This window comes from Salvia splendens, chromosome 8 (assembly GCF_004379255.2).
Source record: "Salvia splendens isolate huo1 chromosome 8, SspV2, whole genome shotgun sequence".
Classification (NCBI taxonomy): Eukaryota; Viridiplantae; Streptophyta; class Magnoliopsida; order Lamiales; family Lamiaceae; genus Salvia; species Salvia splendens.
This window is the reverse complement of record NC_056039.1, coordinates 28,856,904-28,873,732: the sequence shown is the minus strand read 5'-3', so window position 1 is coordinate 28,873,732 and position 16,829 is coordinate 28,856,904. Positions and strand designations below refer to the sequence as shown.

The following is a 16,829-nucleotide window of genomic DNA, read 5'->3' as shown; positions in this document are numbered from 1 at the left end:
GCGGCTCGGACGAAGGAGGTAAAGGGTTGGGGAAGACTAAACCCAACCCTAATACTACTCATTTGCTATTAAATCCTCACAAGTTTCATAAATTTCAATTGAGTCCCCGAATTATGCATGTTCACAAAATTAAACCCAGACTAAGAAAGCCTTCAAAAATGACGCCAGACTAGGAGATTTCTCGAATTTGACCCCATTTTGTGTAAAAATTCGTTTGCTCCCCTAGAAACCTCGTCATATGCATTTAAGGCCCGAGATTGTGATCAATTTGACGATACATGCTGGATTTTTTACTGTGGGGCCACTGATACCATGACGTATGATAAAAGGGATTTTGTGAAATTTTATAAAACCCATAAGTCACATATCCAAACAGCCAATGGGGGGTTAACTCCAGTTGAAGGAGCAGAGACTATAGAAATATCCCTTAATGTGCAGATTACGAATTGTCTCTATGTGCCGAACTTATCTCAGAAATTAATGTCGATTAGTCATGTGACTAAGGAATTGAACTGTACCCTGCTGATGCAACCAAAATTTTGTCTCTTACAGGATATCCGAACGGGGAGGATTATTGGACGTGGCACTGAACGCCGTGGACTCTATTTGGTAGATGAGATCGCTCGACACTATGGTACGGCGATGCTTGCTCACGAACCCACTACCCAGGAGACTTGGCTCTGGCACCGAAGAATGGGTCATACTTCTTCGGGTTATCTAAAATCTTTATTTCCCAAACTTTTTGTTCCTAAAGACTTTTCTTGTGAATCGTGTGTTTTGGCCAAGAGCCACCATAATTCTTTTTAACCCAATGATACACGTGTAGAGACTGTTTTCTCTTTAATACATTCTGATGTGTGGGGCCCAACACCTATTGGTAATAGTTCAGGGTTTAAATACTTTGTGATATTTGTTGATGATTGCAGTAGGGCTACATGGGTATATTTTAAGAAACATAAGTCAGAGGTTGTTGAAAAATTTATTTTGTTCTATAAAATGGTCCAAACCCAATTTCAAACAACCATTAAAATCCTACGGTCGGACAACGGGGGGGAATTCGTGAATAATTCTCTGTCTCAGTTTTTTAAGGATAACGGGTTAATCCACCAAACTTCATGCCCTCACACACCAGAACAAAATGGGGTAGCAGAGAGGAAGAATAGGATCATCCTTGAAATGACTCGAGCACTTCTTTTTTATTCCAAAGTCCCACCAATGTATTGGCCTGAAGCTGTAGCTACTTCTGTTTACCTCCTCAACCGCCTTCCCACAAAAACACTACATCGAAAAACCCCTTTGGACCACCTGGCTACCTTAACACAAATCTCTGCGGTCTTATCTCTTCCCCCCAAAATTTTCGGTTGCACTGTCTACGTACACGTTCCAAAACAAGAGAGAACCAAATTTTCTCCGTGTGCAATTAAGTGTGTATTTATGGGGTATGGGATCACTCAGAAGGGCTATAGATGTTATGACCCTAAAACTAAGAGAATTACCACTACCATGAATTGCAACTTCCTCGAAACAGAATTCTATTACCACCTTGGGACTCAGGGGGAGAGTAAGAGACAGGGGGAGACCCAAGAAAGCGACTCCCTTCGGTGGCATGTGCCAAGTCACTTCGATATGGGACCACCAGAGCAAGTTGGTACCATCCAAGAGTCGAATTTGTCTACAGAAACGAGCCTTTCAGCGCTTCCGCCGCGATCCTCTGATCCAACCGTACCGGAATCCGAGGTAATCTCTGGCACACTTTCTGAGGATACGATTAGTACTTCTAACCCCCCTGATACAGAGGAAGACACCACTATTGACCAAGACACAGGAAAATACGTACTTCCGCTGCGCAGTACAAGAGGAATCTCTCCCAAGAGATATTCACCAGAGAGGATAGGAAGAAGAAGTAGATACTCAATAGCAAGCTTTGCTGAAGCTAATATCTCCAAAATGGCAAGGGCATTCCAACTGCACTATACGAGGAGGAGATGCCTCGAACATTTGAAGAAGCCATAAAAATCAAACATTGGAAGGAAGCAATGCTGGTTGAGATGAAAGCCTTGCAGAGAAATCACACATGGGAGATCAGTTCGCTACCCGAAGGGAAGCATACCGTAGGGTGCAGACGGGTCTTCACTATCAAAAAGGAGACCAGATGGAAGTATTGAACGATATAAAGCTCGACTGGTGGCGAAAGGATACACTCAAACTCAAGGTATCGACTATTCTGAAACTTTCTCTCCAGTTGCCAAAATGAATGCTGTAAGAGTACTTCTATCTATATTGGCAAATAAAGACTGGCCTCTCCATCAGTATGATGTCACTAACGCTTTCCTTCATGGAGAATTGAAAGACCTGATTTACATGGAAGCTCCACCAGGTTTTTCTGAAGAGTTCGGGCGAGAGAAGGTGTGTAAGTTGAAGAAAACCCTATACGGGTTAAAACAATCTCCAAGAGCATGGTTTGGCAGATTCACAGAGGTGATGAAGAAATATGGGTATCAACAAAGCAGTTCTGATCACACACTATTCATCAAACGAGAAGGTGAGAAAATTACTTGCTTGATAATTTATGTGGATGATATGATTATCACTGGAGATAATGACGCCGAGATAGAGCGACTAAAGGGGCATCTTGCTGCGGAATTTGAAATGAAGAATCTGGGTGACCTCAAGTACTTCCTCGGGATTGAAGTACTTAGATCTGGAAAAGGGATTTTTATTAGCCAACGCAAGTATATACTGGATCTCTTGGCAGAGATAGGAATGTTGGACTGTAGGCCAGGAGACACTCCTATAGTTCAGAATCATGGGCTCCAAATCATAAAAGGAGCAAACCCTACTGATCGGGGAAGATACCAGAGACTCGTTGGGAAACTCATCTACTTATCCCATACTAGGCCAGACATTGCCTATGTTGTAGGAGTCCTCAGCCAATTTATGCACAGTCCTCAAGAAGAACATTGGGAGGCAGCGCTTAGAGTGACACGATACTTGAAAGGAACTGCGGGACATGGAGTACTGTTTCGGAATAATGGGCACCTAGACATCCACGGATATACTGATGCAGACTGGGCAGGGAACTTGATGGACAGACGATCCACCGGAGGATACTTCACCTTCGTTGGTGGAAACTTGGTAACTTGGAGAAGTAAAAAGCAGAAGGTAGTGGCACTCTCAAGTGCCGAGGCTGAATTCCGAGGTATTAGAAGTGGCTTAACCGAAATACTGTGGCTTAGAAGATTGATGAGAGAGTTGGGCTTGGAGTCACAGAAGACTTGCAAGCTGTTATGCGATAATAAAGCTGCAATCAGCATTTCAGAGAATCCAGTGCAACATGACAGAACGAAACACGTCGAGATTGATCGACATTTCATAAAGGAAAATCTTGAGGAGAAGATAGTGGAGATCCCCTATGTAAAATCAGAAGATCAACTAGCAGACATCTTGACTAAGGCCGTCTCCGCAAAGAATTTCCAAGAAGTGTTGGGCAAGTTAGGTTTTGGAGACCCCGTCACTTAACTTGAGGGGGAGTATTAGAAAGAGACCCGGAATATTCTACAAAATCAAGGAGAAGATCACGTATTGAATGAGAATATTGCGGAGCATCTTTACCACATTATTAGGAATATTTGATTGAGATAATATTTTACCATGTATAGTGATTATCTAGCCTATATATGATGTACTATGCCTTTGTGAATATTAAGCAATAAAATTACCCAATTCTACACTAGTATATGTAAAAGATTAAAATAATTAAGTAAGGGCATATATCAAAATTATAGTAATGGTAGATACGTTTATGGCCATGCATGGTCATTGATATTTACAAATTATAGATAAAAACGAAAGCTTTATTTATTTTGTTCTTCTTAATGAAATTGAAGGGAAAAACTACGTTAAGCAATTTGATTGATGATTTGATTAGTACTAGTGTATTTATGGATCGATATTAGAGGGAAGAAAGCATATTAATATGGACGACAAGTGAAGGAGTTACTGACTATGATCTAATGACCTAATAAGTTATAATGCTCAATTAAAAAGAAAAAAAAAAACGATCCTAGCTTTGTTTATCCAAATGATTTTTTGAGCAGAAATGTCGACCATTGGTTTAATGTTGTCGTTGGATTCACGTGGCAACACAATGGTATTGAGTGGTCGCACTCGAACCGAAAATTCTATACAGCATACAACTGCAAATGTGCAATACTTCACTTCATCTTAGAAATTTGGAAAAATTTACTACTAGGATTACAACTGAAGTAAATTACAGAAATAGAAAGAAGTCGAAAATTGCATTCAAAGATAAATTAATGCTTTGACTAGTACTCTTAGATTGACGTGTTGTCAGCAAAGATAAATTAACTCCCTCTTAGTGTTTAGAAGCACTTTAAATCCGCTAGCCAGCGACAAATTTGACGAAATTTACATACTGAGGTATTTACAGAAGAACCATGATTTATGCTCTACTTGCATTTGTAAAATCTTATTTTTCATAATTTATAAGAAAGTAATTTATTTATTGCATAGTTTTTCGTTTATTATTATTTATTAATTAAAATTATAGAAAATAATAAATAATAGAACAAGCGAGTCCTTATCAAACCTTTTGATCATCCACAACCCCAATTGGAATGATTCCTTCTACTCAATTTATAGGTGTAGTATTTGATGTAGTCTAGCCCTCTCTCGATACTCATTTATAGTCTATACACACATCTGTACAAAATACAAGAGTTGAACTCTATTTGAATCAGCTATAACTAATTCTATTAGCTACCATGAATGAGGTTTTCTTTAGTTGAAGTATTTTTTTATGTTTCTTCTATCATGGCCACACCAGAATCTATGCGCTTTGACATTTTTTGAGTCTGTAACTGATGATCTTGAGGCAGGGTTTGAAGATTACCTTACTTTTTTGTGCACTCTTCCAAATACTGATCAAGAGAGAATCAGAATTGTCACTGGAGGAACATGTAACTGCACTTTCTGGAACACGGTAACACACAAAATAGTGAAGAAAGTAGCGAGCAAACCAGAGATATACCTGCAAATGGTGCTGCCACCCAAGGAAGTGACAGTCAGTATGAATCCACTTTGGTTCAACATAGCTCCTGAGGCAACACAAATCTTGGAATTCAGACTTGCAGTAACACATGCCCTCAACGACTTCACCTTTGGCGAAATTGTTCTGAGAGGGAGTCTGAATCACGTTATAAGGATGCTCTTGTCAGTCTTGCACATTTTAGTCTAAGACAGAAATGAGCTTCTCCATCTTCACACAAGGTAAACAATGACAAAAATCACAACTGAGGCAAAATATGGAATTATAGGGAAAGATGATGTATAAAAGCCTCTGCTTTACATCAAATTTGCAACATCAACAGTTACATGTGTTTCTTAGAACAGAAAATTACTTCTAACAGGTCCAGCTAATATCCTGTTCCTTATCAACAGTATAACAGGAATCATCGTTGATCTACTGAGGCAAAGTGTATTCAACTAGTCAAAAATCATCTCGAGCATATACATTTACAACCATAGGAGTTCTCATCGCTGATGTCTAGCAAGTCAGGTCTAAGAAACAAAAAAAAGGGAACTTTTAAGTGTGGTGAAAAGTACATTAATGCAACCAAGGAACTACGTGAACAATGATTTTGATCGGAGAGTGAACTTAAAAGTCAAGATGGTTATCATACAAAAGTACAATGGATGGATGATGCTGGTATTCACAGCAAGCTTAATCATTATAGCACATACAATCCTTGCATCGTGGATATCTATATACGCTCCTTCCAACAGGCCGTGAAAATACTCTTTTGTTTTGTCTTACTGCCTTCCTCACTCTTGTCTCAAAAACCTTCCATTCTATGGTGTTGTTTTTTACAAAGATGTCAGCAAGCCGCCGTTTGTTTGGCCGTATTGTTGGCATTTTGCCTCCACCATAATAGATTCGGTAGCCAGCTACTAAAGAAGAAAATTGACTTCCTGAGTCTGTCATGGCAAATACATCAGCAGCAGTGCATGCTATGAAGTCAAGTGCCGCCAACTGCAAAAAAAATATATCATCGTAATGTACACTGTTCAATCTAGCCTAACTTAAAACTGGATGGAATAACTGGAATATTTACTGCTGCACTTGAAACAGCACAAACCTTTATGTGAAAAACAAAAGCAAAACATATACATGCAAAAGATATGTTGATTCGCTTTGTAAATAGAGCATGATTACCTGAGAAGAGAAATCCCTAAATGGTTCGATTTCAGTTGAAGAAAGCAAGTTTTCTTTGGTAACTAAATTAGGAAACAAGGTAGTCAAGGCTGACAGTCTTGAGTTCCCCCCATAAATATGTGCACCAGCTAGGTATATATGGGTTCGCCGGTTGAAACCAAGACCAGCAAGCATAAGCACTGTCTCCTCTGGCATCAATGGACATAATCCTTCAGATTTTAATTCTGTTGGGGAGGGAAACCTACACAAGATTCATTTACATGGTCAAATCTTCCGATACTGCAACTATCCAAGAATCAGAAAACAGACTCATGTCATATGACCATAAAATCAGATCCTAGAAAAGTCAGGAAAGATCCATGTTTGAGGCAGGGAGAAGGATACAGTTCTATCTGCCACGGGATATAGAAGAACAAACCAAATATTGTATGATGAGGATACTCAGAGAGCAATTAGGGAAAATGTAAGTTTTCATATAAAAGTTTTATTCTTATCATCAAATAATGATACTGTGTCAAAGAATTCTGCAGAGTCAAATAACAATTTTCCCCTTTATCCCGTAAAAACCACGATTGCCTAAAGACAAACCCATAATTGCAGTAAAAATCCAACCCTGGCCAGCACAAACTTAAATAATTATGCTTTGAAACTACAAGAATACTGCAGAAACATACTTTCCCTTTTTTTCCAGTTCCACCAATGCAGGGAAATGTATTCCTCGGTAAGCCTCCAATTCACGTTTTTCCTCTTCACCTCCACCAAATTCACATAAAGAATGAGCTACCATGTCAATTTCAAACCTCAGATGTAAGGCTAGGTATCTTGATTTTTTAGCAGCAGCAGTTTTTTGCCCCTTTACCGTTGTCTGTGCAAATGGACCTACAAGATAATGGTCCAAATCCAAATGCCCCAAACCTGTATCATTTTGACGCATCCTCTGAATAAGCAAAGCACCGGCTTCTTGTATTTTAGGGACAAATCTTAGTGCATGAAAGTTGCATCTGCATCGAAGACTCTAGATGAAGTTCTTTAATTAGGAAGCAAAGTGGGGAAATTTTTATATGAACATTCAAGAGTGAGGTCTTTGAAGAACTTGAAGCAAAGACAATCATAACTGAACTGTTTAACAAACCAAAGCCTGAAGTTACCTGTAACTTATGAGGGATTGGATCAGATGCCAATCTGTTCCCAAATCCGACAAAATGAACTACTCTGTTGAGATGCAAAATGGGCAAAATGTACTTCATGTAAAAACTTGGCTTAGCCTCTTTCATAATATCTGAGTCAGTTACCTGATAGAAAAGTCCAGGAAACACCCTAACGATTAGCAGCTCTCATAGAAAATGCAGTGGAGATAGGTATCCGTAGTAGACAGTTATCAATCTCACCATGCTACCCATTGCCTCCAGATCTAATGACTGCAACTCCAATGGAAGTTCCTTGACAACCCGAATATCAGGCTTCAAGTAGTCGATGAAATAATCCTCCTGGTAAATATCGCCGAACTGGCTACGATATAACAGAGTTTGACCATAGTTTTCAATCAGAACATGTTAGATATTTCTTAAGATGGAAAAAGATTTCGGCAATCATAGAAATGAATATTAGATTGTTAAGCTAAAAACTAGGTTGAAAATAATAACATGACAGACATAAGAAATCATCAAGTTCACCCAATCATCCCAAGACCCCATTGATAACAGATAATCTTATTTTTTGATAATCTCAATATGTATGTTGATAGAAATTTCATGCATTCGTCTTTATTTTATATCCACTGGCAATATGTCTACTTTAAATAAAAAAAATTAACAATGCAAAACCTAGCTGGATATGTAATACTTGTAAAGTTGTAATCTATTATTGGATGGACTTCTCTGCATAATGAGATGAAAGAATAAGGAAATGTTACAGGAAACACACATTACATGCATTAAGAAAGCTAGAAATCATCAAAATTAAAATGTATTTCACCTAGCATCTCTCCAAACACTGCTAAACATAAATCTGGGAAGAACAAGTGTTGCATTAAGCATTCTAGCAATAGCAACGGCATTGCATACCTGTTAGAAACACAAAAAATAATCAAGTCATTGCCAAAATAAAATCAAATTCAGAATATTCTAAAAACTGAAATTTCCTATCACGATATAAAAAATAGACATACAGCTACTCTCTGCTGATTTATTCCACCGTTAGCTGTGACCATTATAAAACCACTTGTACCCTCTGAAATAAACATGACAACATTAGTCTTGGAAGCATATCGTCAGCCTATACTTAGGCACATCATCTGAGCATGCATAGGCACAAATATGCAAACGCTAATTATAAAACACACCGAGCTTTCTCAGACACATGCAAATGCACATATATAGAGAGAGAGATGTCAGACCACTAGGTTCCCAATTGCGTGTATGAGAACAAGGGATCCATGAAGAAGCGCGAGTGTAAGGTTCCATCCACAAGTCCTTAGGCTCCTTGGTCTCTCCCTGATGTGTAAGCAACTAAGTATCAGTGGAAGAAAGAAAAAAATGGACGGAATGCAAACAGAAAATCAACAGTTCCCTAGAAGATGACAAAAAACAATTGTTTTACTTGAGAAAGTGAACAAACCTCAGCTAGTGCATGAGAAGCCTTAGCCAAAAGCCTTGCGTATATGGTTTTCTGAGGTTTTTTCCCTCTGCCGAGTTTTTGCAGTTCTTCCTGCATTAAGATAAAGAAGCATACACATATAGCTGTTTGTTATGGGACTTAGAAGATAGTAAGAGATAGTCAGTATGTACTCTTTTTCCACCTAATAATTGTCAGCCACTCTCATGAACATACCGATTTTGGCAGATTAAAATGCATCTAATATCATTGCATGGGAGAGCACAAGCATTAACATCCACACTAAAATATTCAAAACGATAACAAGGAATTAAATCTGGGCAACATCGAATCATCCCAGCCAGCAGAGGAGTAAAGCTGTTATTTTAAGGACTGGTTTTGACTGATATATGCATCCTTTACATGATCCATACCCACTCTTTAATGAGAAACTCCATATTTAGGCATTGACTGAAACCAAAACTATGGTTGGTAGTAAACATACATCAAGGTCATTTTTTGTTAGATTAGTACAAATAAATTGATTAAATCCCTTAATCCAAAAGAAACCACTGCAAAGTTAGAAATCGAACTCTTCCACTTGCCCTTTTCACTTCCCTGTCATACTTTTGTACATAGCGTTAAGGAACCAATACATGTAAGTATGTAACCTCTTGATATAGCCAGCTGAGCAACCACATCATTTCTTTTTCCACAGAATTCCCAATGATATATGCATCCTTTGCAGACCTGACTACTGTTTTCATTTAAGTGGCAGATAAATCTCCAGTATCCATTAAAATCTTCCCTATTTACTAATCATAGCATATATTTATAAAGAACAGTTAACATAGTAAGTGTCCTAAACGACAACAGACATCCAACTTTAAGGAATGCTAGTAACATTATATAAATGTCATTTTCTTAGGTTAGTGTTCAGCTACATCATATGAAACTTTAACACGATGTGTATTTTGTCCAAAAGAAACCACATTAACAATAAGATTTTGAACTCTTCCGCTTGCCCTTTTCAACTCCCCCTGTCGTACCGCTGAAAGACACGCCTCACGAGCAAGCAACACATTTCCATTTCCGCGAAAATTCCTAATGATAATCTTGTACAGACATAACTACTATTTCAATTTAAGTAACATGGAAAATCTCCAGTATAAGTCCAACTTTTAACTAATCATAGCAATGCATTAGTCTCGAGTATCCATCAAACTCTTTATCAATCATTTCATAATGTACAACTAAAATAAGCAATGTTCCAAACTCCTGTGAACATCCAACTTTATGGAATTGATGGCGCCTAATTCAAACACACAGAGATGAAATAATAAATGAAGAAACAAACATGAGGAAAGATCAAGTCCTACCCGGATGAACACAGTGGTAGCGTTCGATTTCAAAGGCTTAAGCTTGATGTTCCCATGTGCCTGACCCGGTTCTTGGATCCGTCTAAGCATCCACAAATTCATCAGGAAGAAGAGACCGACCAATAGCCACAATCCAATCGTCGTCTTATTCATGTACCACGCCTTTCTCTTAGATATCTTCGTTTTCTTGGAATCGAAATAGCCGTTTGCCGAGGACGAGGGCGATGCGGAATGATGCGATAATTGTGGGGGCGATCCCGACGAATCTCTGGGCGAAGATTGGCTCATTCTCGAGCTGATCGAATTCCGGTCGAAAATCCATTGGCCGAATCCAAAATCATTTCCTCTATCTTCGTCGCCGACGTCAACTATGTTGATTTCGGTGGAATTGGAATAAGGCATGATGTAGATCGAAATTCAGAAAATTGGTTGTGCGTGAGCTCGACAAACTAGAATGCAGACGTCCAACAGTTATATAGGTGAGAATCATATTAAGAGCATGCCATTCCATTCAATCAAACGCACATTGAAAATCAAACAGATTTGAACAACCAGGATTTCAGATGCGAGAGAGAAAGAATCTTCTTTGGATGAATTTCTCTTTTGTCTGTCTTAGCTCCTAATTTCCACCTAAAGGCACCCGCACGTCTCGCGGGTGTCCCTTATCTCGTCCCTCCGAGACGAGACGAGCGCAGGACGCGTTGCAACGTCCCGTCTCGGCCCCAGCCGGCTGAGACGCCCATCCCTCCGAGACGGCGCACGAGCTGTCTCGCCACGCGCTTGCGCGACGTGGCACGCTCCGGCGCCATGCGTGGCGCCCACTCGCCGACCCGCAAGTGGACTTAGTCACGCTGACGCAATAAATCATTTTTTAAAAAAAATTAAAAATGGTCATTTTCCCTTTTTATTATTTTTATTTTTTTACTCTATAAATACTCTTATTTCATACTCATTACACACAAACACGTATCTATTCTTCTCAAATTATCTTCATTTCCTCTCCAATTTTCATCTCAAATCATCTCTTTTATTCTTCTATCAAAGTTAATACATTCATGGATCCATTTGAGCAAATACGTCGAATAATGGAAGAATCACTTGAAGAAGATCGACGTAGGAAGGCAGAGGAAACCGTGCCGCCCCAAAGACGATCCCGGACTTACATCCATCGTAACCGGGAGGAAGCCGCCGCAAGGTTAGTACGCGACTACTTCTGTGATAACCCGGTATGGGGAGATACCTACTTCTGTCGCCGTTTTCGCATGCGGCGACCGCTATTTCTCCACATCGCAAATACATTGGCAGCCCGAGAAGAGTTCTTCCAAGAAGGGTTCGACGCCGTTGGCCGTCCCGACCACACGACGCTACAGAAATGTACTGCAGCAATCCGTCAACTTGCGACTTGACAAACGACGGATTTGTTCGACGAATACATCCACATTGGAGAAAGCACTGGGAGAATGTGCTTGATGCAATTCTGCAAAGGCATCCGTGCAGCCTTTATAGACGAATTTCTCCGGAAGCCAAGCACGGCAGATTGTCAGTTTCTACTCCACCTTCACGAAGAAGTGCACGGATTCCCCGGGATGCTTGGCAGCGTCGATTGCATGCATTGGCAATGGAAGAATTGCCATGTGGCGTGGAGGGGGTCATACACGAGCGGCCACAAAGGCACCCACCCCATCGTTATACTCGAGGCCGTTGCCGACTACCGGCTATGGATTTGGCATGCGTACTTCGGGGTCCCCGGATCGAACAATGACGTCAACGTGCTCAACCAATCCAACCTCTACGTCGAAGTTTTGGATGGTAAAGCGACGGCCATCAACTTCATCGCTAACAACCGGCGGTATAAAATGGGGTACTATCTTGCCGACGGCATCTACCCAAAGTGGCCAACTTTCGTGAAGACGTTCAACAGGCCGGTAAACGAAAAACATGCTCTATTTGCGCATAAGCAGGAGGCTGCTCGCAAGGATGTGGAGAGGGCGTTTGGGGTTCTCCAAGCGCACTTCAACATTATCAAAGCCCCGGCTCGTACGTGATTCATGGAGAGTATGGTCGACATCATGTATACGTGCATAATCTTGCACAACATGATTGTCGCCGACGAAGGACCTGAGGCGGGAAATTGGTTCGACCCTGAAACCCCCGGAAGCTCTACCGCAAGTAGTCCGCCTCGCAGTGGAGTGCATCCGTCTTTGCAAGATCGTTTGTCTATTCGGGCAAGGACACGTGATTCTACCGCCCACGGCCAACTCTAAGATGATCTAATGGAGCACATTTGAGCAAAATTTGGTGGAAGAAATTAAATTGTGTATTTTTTATTTTTTTTAGGATTTTTAATTATATATTTTTAAAATTTTTTAAGAATTTTAAGTTGTAATTTATTTTATTTAATGAAATGTGTTTTTATTAATTGAATTTGTTGGAAATAAAAATAAAAAATGAAATTGAATGAATAGTAAGTTAAGAGATGGAGGGTTGCAAGTTCTGTCTCTTAGTTAAGAGATGGAGTGAAAAGTACAGTAAGACTCATGAATAGTTAAGGGATGAGACGGATAAGAGACAGCGTTGCGGATGACCTAAGTCTATGTCGAGTCCAGTAACTTAAGTACTTATTAATGTAGCGGGTTAATTCCTATTTTTATTTTTTGACTCTTTTATCTAATTGAGTAATTGGTAATTTTAATTTTAAACTTTTTTTGTAGTGACATTTAATCTCCTAACTCTCTCTATAGTTTTTATGCAATGGATTGTTTGCTTTAGATTCTTTCTCAATAACTTTTCTCAACTAAAAGTTGTTTTTTAGTCTGCGAATCATCAAACATTATTTATAATACTTCCTTCGTCCTTAAAAACTAAATTAATTTTATTATTCTTAATCTTCTCATAAAATTAGATCAAGTATAAATATAAAAAGTGTTTAACTAATTAAATATTACTTCTTTTAATGTGGATCTTATAATCGACTAACACTATTTTCACTATATTTTTTCTCTATTTTTTATTTTTTTATTTCTCTATTATTTTACTAATTACTCGTGTTATTTATAAGTTTGGATGGAATTTTTTCCTTTGGACGCATGTGTTTGAACAAGATCTTTGATTTGTTTAGATTAAGAATTTCATTATTTTATTTCCTTTTGTATGGATAAATGGTACTCCCTCTATCCAACTCAAGATTTTCAACTTATCTTTTTTATTTGTCATATTTAAGATATCAACTTTTTATATTTAAAAATAAATTTATCTTTCGTCTTTTCTTATTAAAATGTTCATCTACTATCTCTATCCATGTTAATTGTCCACTGTTGTCATTTTTGTTCGTCCCTCATTAATTGTCCATTTTCATTTTTTACTATAAATGGTAATAGGTCTTACATTCTACTAACGCATTCCATTAACTCATTCCATTCATATTTTATTATAAAACTAATATTATAAAAGTTATACGCATATTTCATTAACTTTTTAAATCCACTTTTCTTTACATTTCTTAAAAACCGTGCTGGAATCAAAGTGAACAATTATTAAGGGACGGCGAGAGTATCTTGTTCTCTATACTATGTCGCCCGAGAACACTTCCTAAAATCCTTTATCAATTGAGTAGAACAGAGGGAGAGGGAGTACTTTAATTGTGGCTAAACAAAACACTCGCTGTCCAAAATAGTATTGTGGGCTTGAGGCAAATATTGAAGAATTCTCGAACCTCTTATAGATGTATAGTCAAATCAAATGGTGAAAAGAGTTAGAGCATCTCCAATGCCGGCGTCAAAATCGCGACGCCGATTTTTCGCCGACGCCGGTTCTGACGCCGAACCATTGGAACCGGCGTCGGCGAAATCGGCGTCAAAATCGGCGTGGCCATGCCGATTCGCGCGATGACGCCGGTTCCGACGCCGATCCTCACGGCGCCATTGTGGGTCCCGGATCGGCGTCAAACCGGCGTCAGATTTTATTTTTTATTTTTTTGTTTCTTTTGATTGTCGAAGATGAAGGTGTACAACTGACTGATTGGGCCAACGACGATAATGAGGCCGGTCCAAGCCACGGCGTCGCCACCGCCAACGTACGAGGTGGGGTACCTCACGATGAAAAAGCACTCCTCCAAGCACATGCCGACATGCGTCAGACGGAGGCTCATATTCGACTCCAAAAGGATTTAGTTGAAGAGTTGTGGGCGCGGAGGATTGCAAGGCGTTAGTTTTTATGTAAATTTATGTAATTTTTTTAAATGTAATTTTTTTAAATGTATTTTTTTAAATTATTGTACTTTTTGAAATTTTAATAGTATTATTCAATTTAAATGTATTTGTCTCGTAAATTACATTCCGTATGTTGATACGAGTGTAAATTAAATTATATAATTATTATTAGTGATGTGGATAGGTAGTGTGAAGGCTATGTGAGATCTATTTGATGTCCAGTTGATGTGGCAAGCTGATGTGGCAGGAGAATTGTAGTGCTGATGATGTGGCAGTGTGAATGCTATGTGAGGGCTATTTGACGTCCAGTCTTACTGGAGATGCTCTTACTATCATACTTCTAATCTTCTTCTAATCTTCATCCGCAAGACATGCACCACACACGTGATACAGACTGGACTCTAAATCTCTAATACAACTAGTGAAAATCTGGAGTTAGACGATTTCGCCGTAGGCCGTAGCAACATTTTCTATAGTTCAAAATTTTGACTGTCATGTCAAAAACGATTACCAAAAAAATTCTTGTGGAACATTTTCAACTCAAAAATGATAGTCCTACGTAAGATACTTTTATTCAATTAAGTACGATGGGATAAATTCGATAATTTATCTTTAATTTTATTATTAAATACGCGAAGGGGCATTTTTTTGGTTTTAATGGGTTGTTTAGTTGATAATGCAAGCTGCTATTGAAACCAAGTGGATTGCATATTAGGCTTATTTATTTATTTTAATTGCTTTATTATGATTTTAGATTTAGTATTGGGCCGTTCAAACAAGCAAACTAAGTTCCAGAGGATACCAATAAATTATCCAATCTTAACACATGGCGAAGCATCTCCATTTGTTAATAACCAATCTTTCATTTCAGTAATTATACTTATTCTACACGAGAAGGTCAAATTGGCAACTTGAAGAACTATTATTACGTTACATTTTTCACGAACATTGATGGTATGAACTTGTAATATTTTCAGTTTTTAAACTATCAAATTTATATTCCATAATCCGAATAGAATTGAATAAGCAGCAGCCTAATTGGTTCCCAGTTCACACATTCATTGATGCACATCACACAGAAACAAAGATATACAAAAACATTCTATCTAATTGGATCTCACTTATTAGTTCTCACTTTTCATTGTCGTCTCCGATAAATAATCCCTCATCACTTTTGTATTGCGATCTTCCACCATCTGCACCCACACACAATCAGATTTGCTATTTTAGGGGCAAAAATTAGTATTAGCTAATTAATCATTTTTTGTTCACCTTTTGTGACAATCGGTGTAAATTGTCCCATTCGAAATCACCTTTACAAACACAGGCGCAATCATAATCAGTCGACAAATCACAGAAAACTATAATCTCAATTAAGTTTGAGATTTGTGAGTGACCTCTAATATCCGCAAAGCTGCAAAGTAGAAACGAACAGAAATCATCAACATGAAAAAGAAAAAAAGAAAAAAAAGGTAGATTGATGGATTGGATTTGGAAAAGTACTAGTAGTAGTATTAACTAATTAATTAACGATGGATAAAATGTACGTAGAGCTTTGTGATTTGATGATTCCCGCATCAAATCAGCACAAAACTTGTCCCCGTCGTCGACCGAGTGATTTTTCATGAATTTCATCATATCTGCATACGCCTCTTCGTTATAGCTCTGTGCCGTCGACCGATTTAATAATGTCAATATATATCTCGCCCAAATCCTACTTAATTACTACAATATGTATATATAGAGAGAGAGAGAGATGGAGAAAACCTCAAGCTGCGCAATCACAATTCTGACGGCGACGTAGGTGAAGAAGTCGTGAAGGTGTTTCGCTGCTTTGGCTTCCGGCGAGGCTTCCCCAAAGCCTAGGGCGTTAACGGAGGAATTTAAAATACGAAATTGAAACACAATTTCATCGGAGATTGATGGAAATTCACCGACCTGGGACGTACATCTTGTGACATTGGAGAGTCGTGGAGGCGGCGCGAGTAGTTGAGGTCCACCATGGCCGCAGGGAAAGAGGCATGCTTGCGCCGCCGTGGGGTTTTGGTGGGAAAACGGACGGTGACGGTGGAATTGTGTGGGATGCCATCTTTCCGGCTTTGGGCTAGATTCGATTTTCGATCTGGGATGCAGCTGCTACTATGAATTTTTTTAATTTTATTTTATTTTATTTTATTTTATTTTATTTTATTTTATTTTATTTTATTTTATTTATTTGAATTTGTATTATTATTGTGATGTCGAACACGACGTCGCCCTTGACGAGCTCAGACTCCGTGTATTGTTTCCTAACTATGGGAATCTTGTTGAGCTCGCCATCGAGCTCGTCCAACGGTTCAGGCCGAGGATGACGGATAACGGACTTCGGCCCTCTCCAGGGAAAACTAGGAGCCGCGGTCCTATCATAGTAGAAGA

General features: G+C 38.9%; 2 protein-coding genes across 4 annotated transcripts; both read right to left on the bottom strand.

The window, feature by feature from the left end:
* Positions 1 to 5,477: 5,477 nt before the first annotated feature.
* On the bottom strand, positions 5,478 to 10,816 carry LOC121745587 (O-fucosyltransferase 15-like). Its single transcript, XM_042139543.1, has 10 exons — positions 10,207 to 10,816; positions 8,852 to 8,941; positions 8,631 to 8,727; positions 8,403 to 8,464; positions 8,210 to 8,298; positions 7,624 to 7,744; positions 7,384 to 7,527; positions 6,910 to 7,250; positions 6,236 to 6,476; positions 5,478 to 6,052 (listed from the first exon to the last, which is right to left on the bottom strand). Exons 1-10 carry the CDS (start codon positions 10,606 to 10,608, stop codon positions 5,744 to 5,746), a joined length of 1,896 nt encoding a protein of 631 aa, XP_041995477.1. The 5' UTR covers positions 10,609 to 10,816; the 3' UTR covers positions 5,478 to 5,743.
* A 4,575-nt stretch (positions 10,817 to 15,391) lies between these two features.
* Positions 15,392 to 16,535, bottom strand: LOC121744007 (chaperonin-like RBCX protein 1, chloroplastic). Of its 3 annotated transcripts, none has more exons than XM_042137441.1 (6): positions 16,353 to 16,535; positions 16,182 to 16,276; positions 15,934 to 16,079; positions 15,812 to 15,828; positions 15,687 to 15,727; positions 15,392 to 15,610 (listed from the first exon to the last, which is right to left on the bottom strand). In XM_042137441.1, exons 1-6 carry the CDS (start codon positions 16,501 to 16,503, stop codon positions 15,539 to 15,541), a joined length of 522 nt encoding a protein of 173 aa, XP_041993375.1. In that variant the 5' UTR covers positions 16,504 to 16,535; the 3' UTR covers positions 15,392 to 15,538. The 3 variants fall into 3 exon arrangements, with proteins under 3 accessions (XP_041993375.1, XP_041993376.1, XP_041993374.1); XM_042137442.1 differs by having other exon boundaries at positions 15,962 to 16,079; XM_042137440.1 differs by having other exon boundaries at positions 15,392 to 15,635; positions 15,687 to 15,828.
* Between the last annotated feature and the right edge of the window lie 294 nt (positions 16,536 to 16,829).

Bases quoted from the DNA above. Each gene is read 5' to 3' on its own strand.
- LOC121745587 (XM_042139543.1), bottom strand. From the start codon at position 10,608: ATGCCTTATTCCAATTCCACCGAAATCAACATAGTTGACGTCGGCGAC. The intron at 7,251-7,383 runs GTAACTTCAGGC...AACTTCATCTAG, and splicing joins CAATCCCTCATAAGTTACAG to AGTCTTCGATGCAGATGCAA. The intron at 6,477-6,909 runs GTATGTTTCTGC...AATCTTGTGTAG, and splicing joins GAACTGGAAAAAAAGGGAAA to GTTTCCCTCCCCAACAGAAT.
- LOC121744007 (XM_042137440.1), bottom strand. From the start codon at position 16,503: ATGGCATCCCACACAATTCCACCGTCACCGTCCGTTTTCCCACCAAAA. The intron at 16,277-16,352 runs GTCGGTGAATTT...TTAACGCCCTAG, and splicing joins TCACAAGATGTACGTCCCAG to GCTTTGGGGAAGCCTCGCCG. The intron at 15,829-15,933 runs GTTAATACTACT...TCTACTTTGCAG, and splicing joins TATCCATCGTTAATTAATTA to CTTTGCGGATATTAGAGGTC.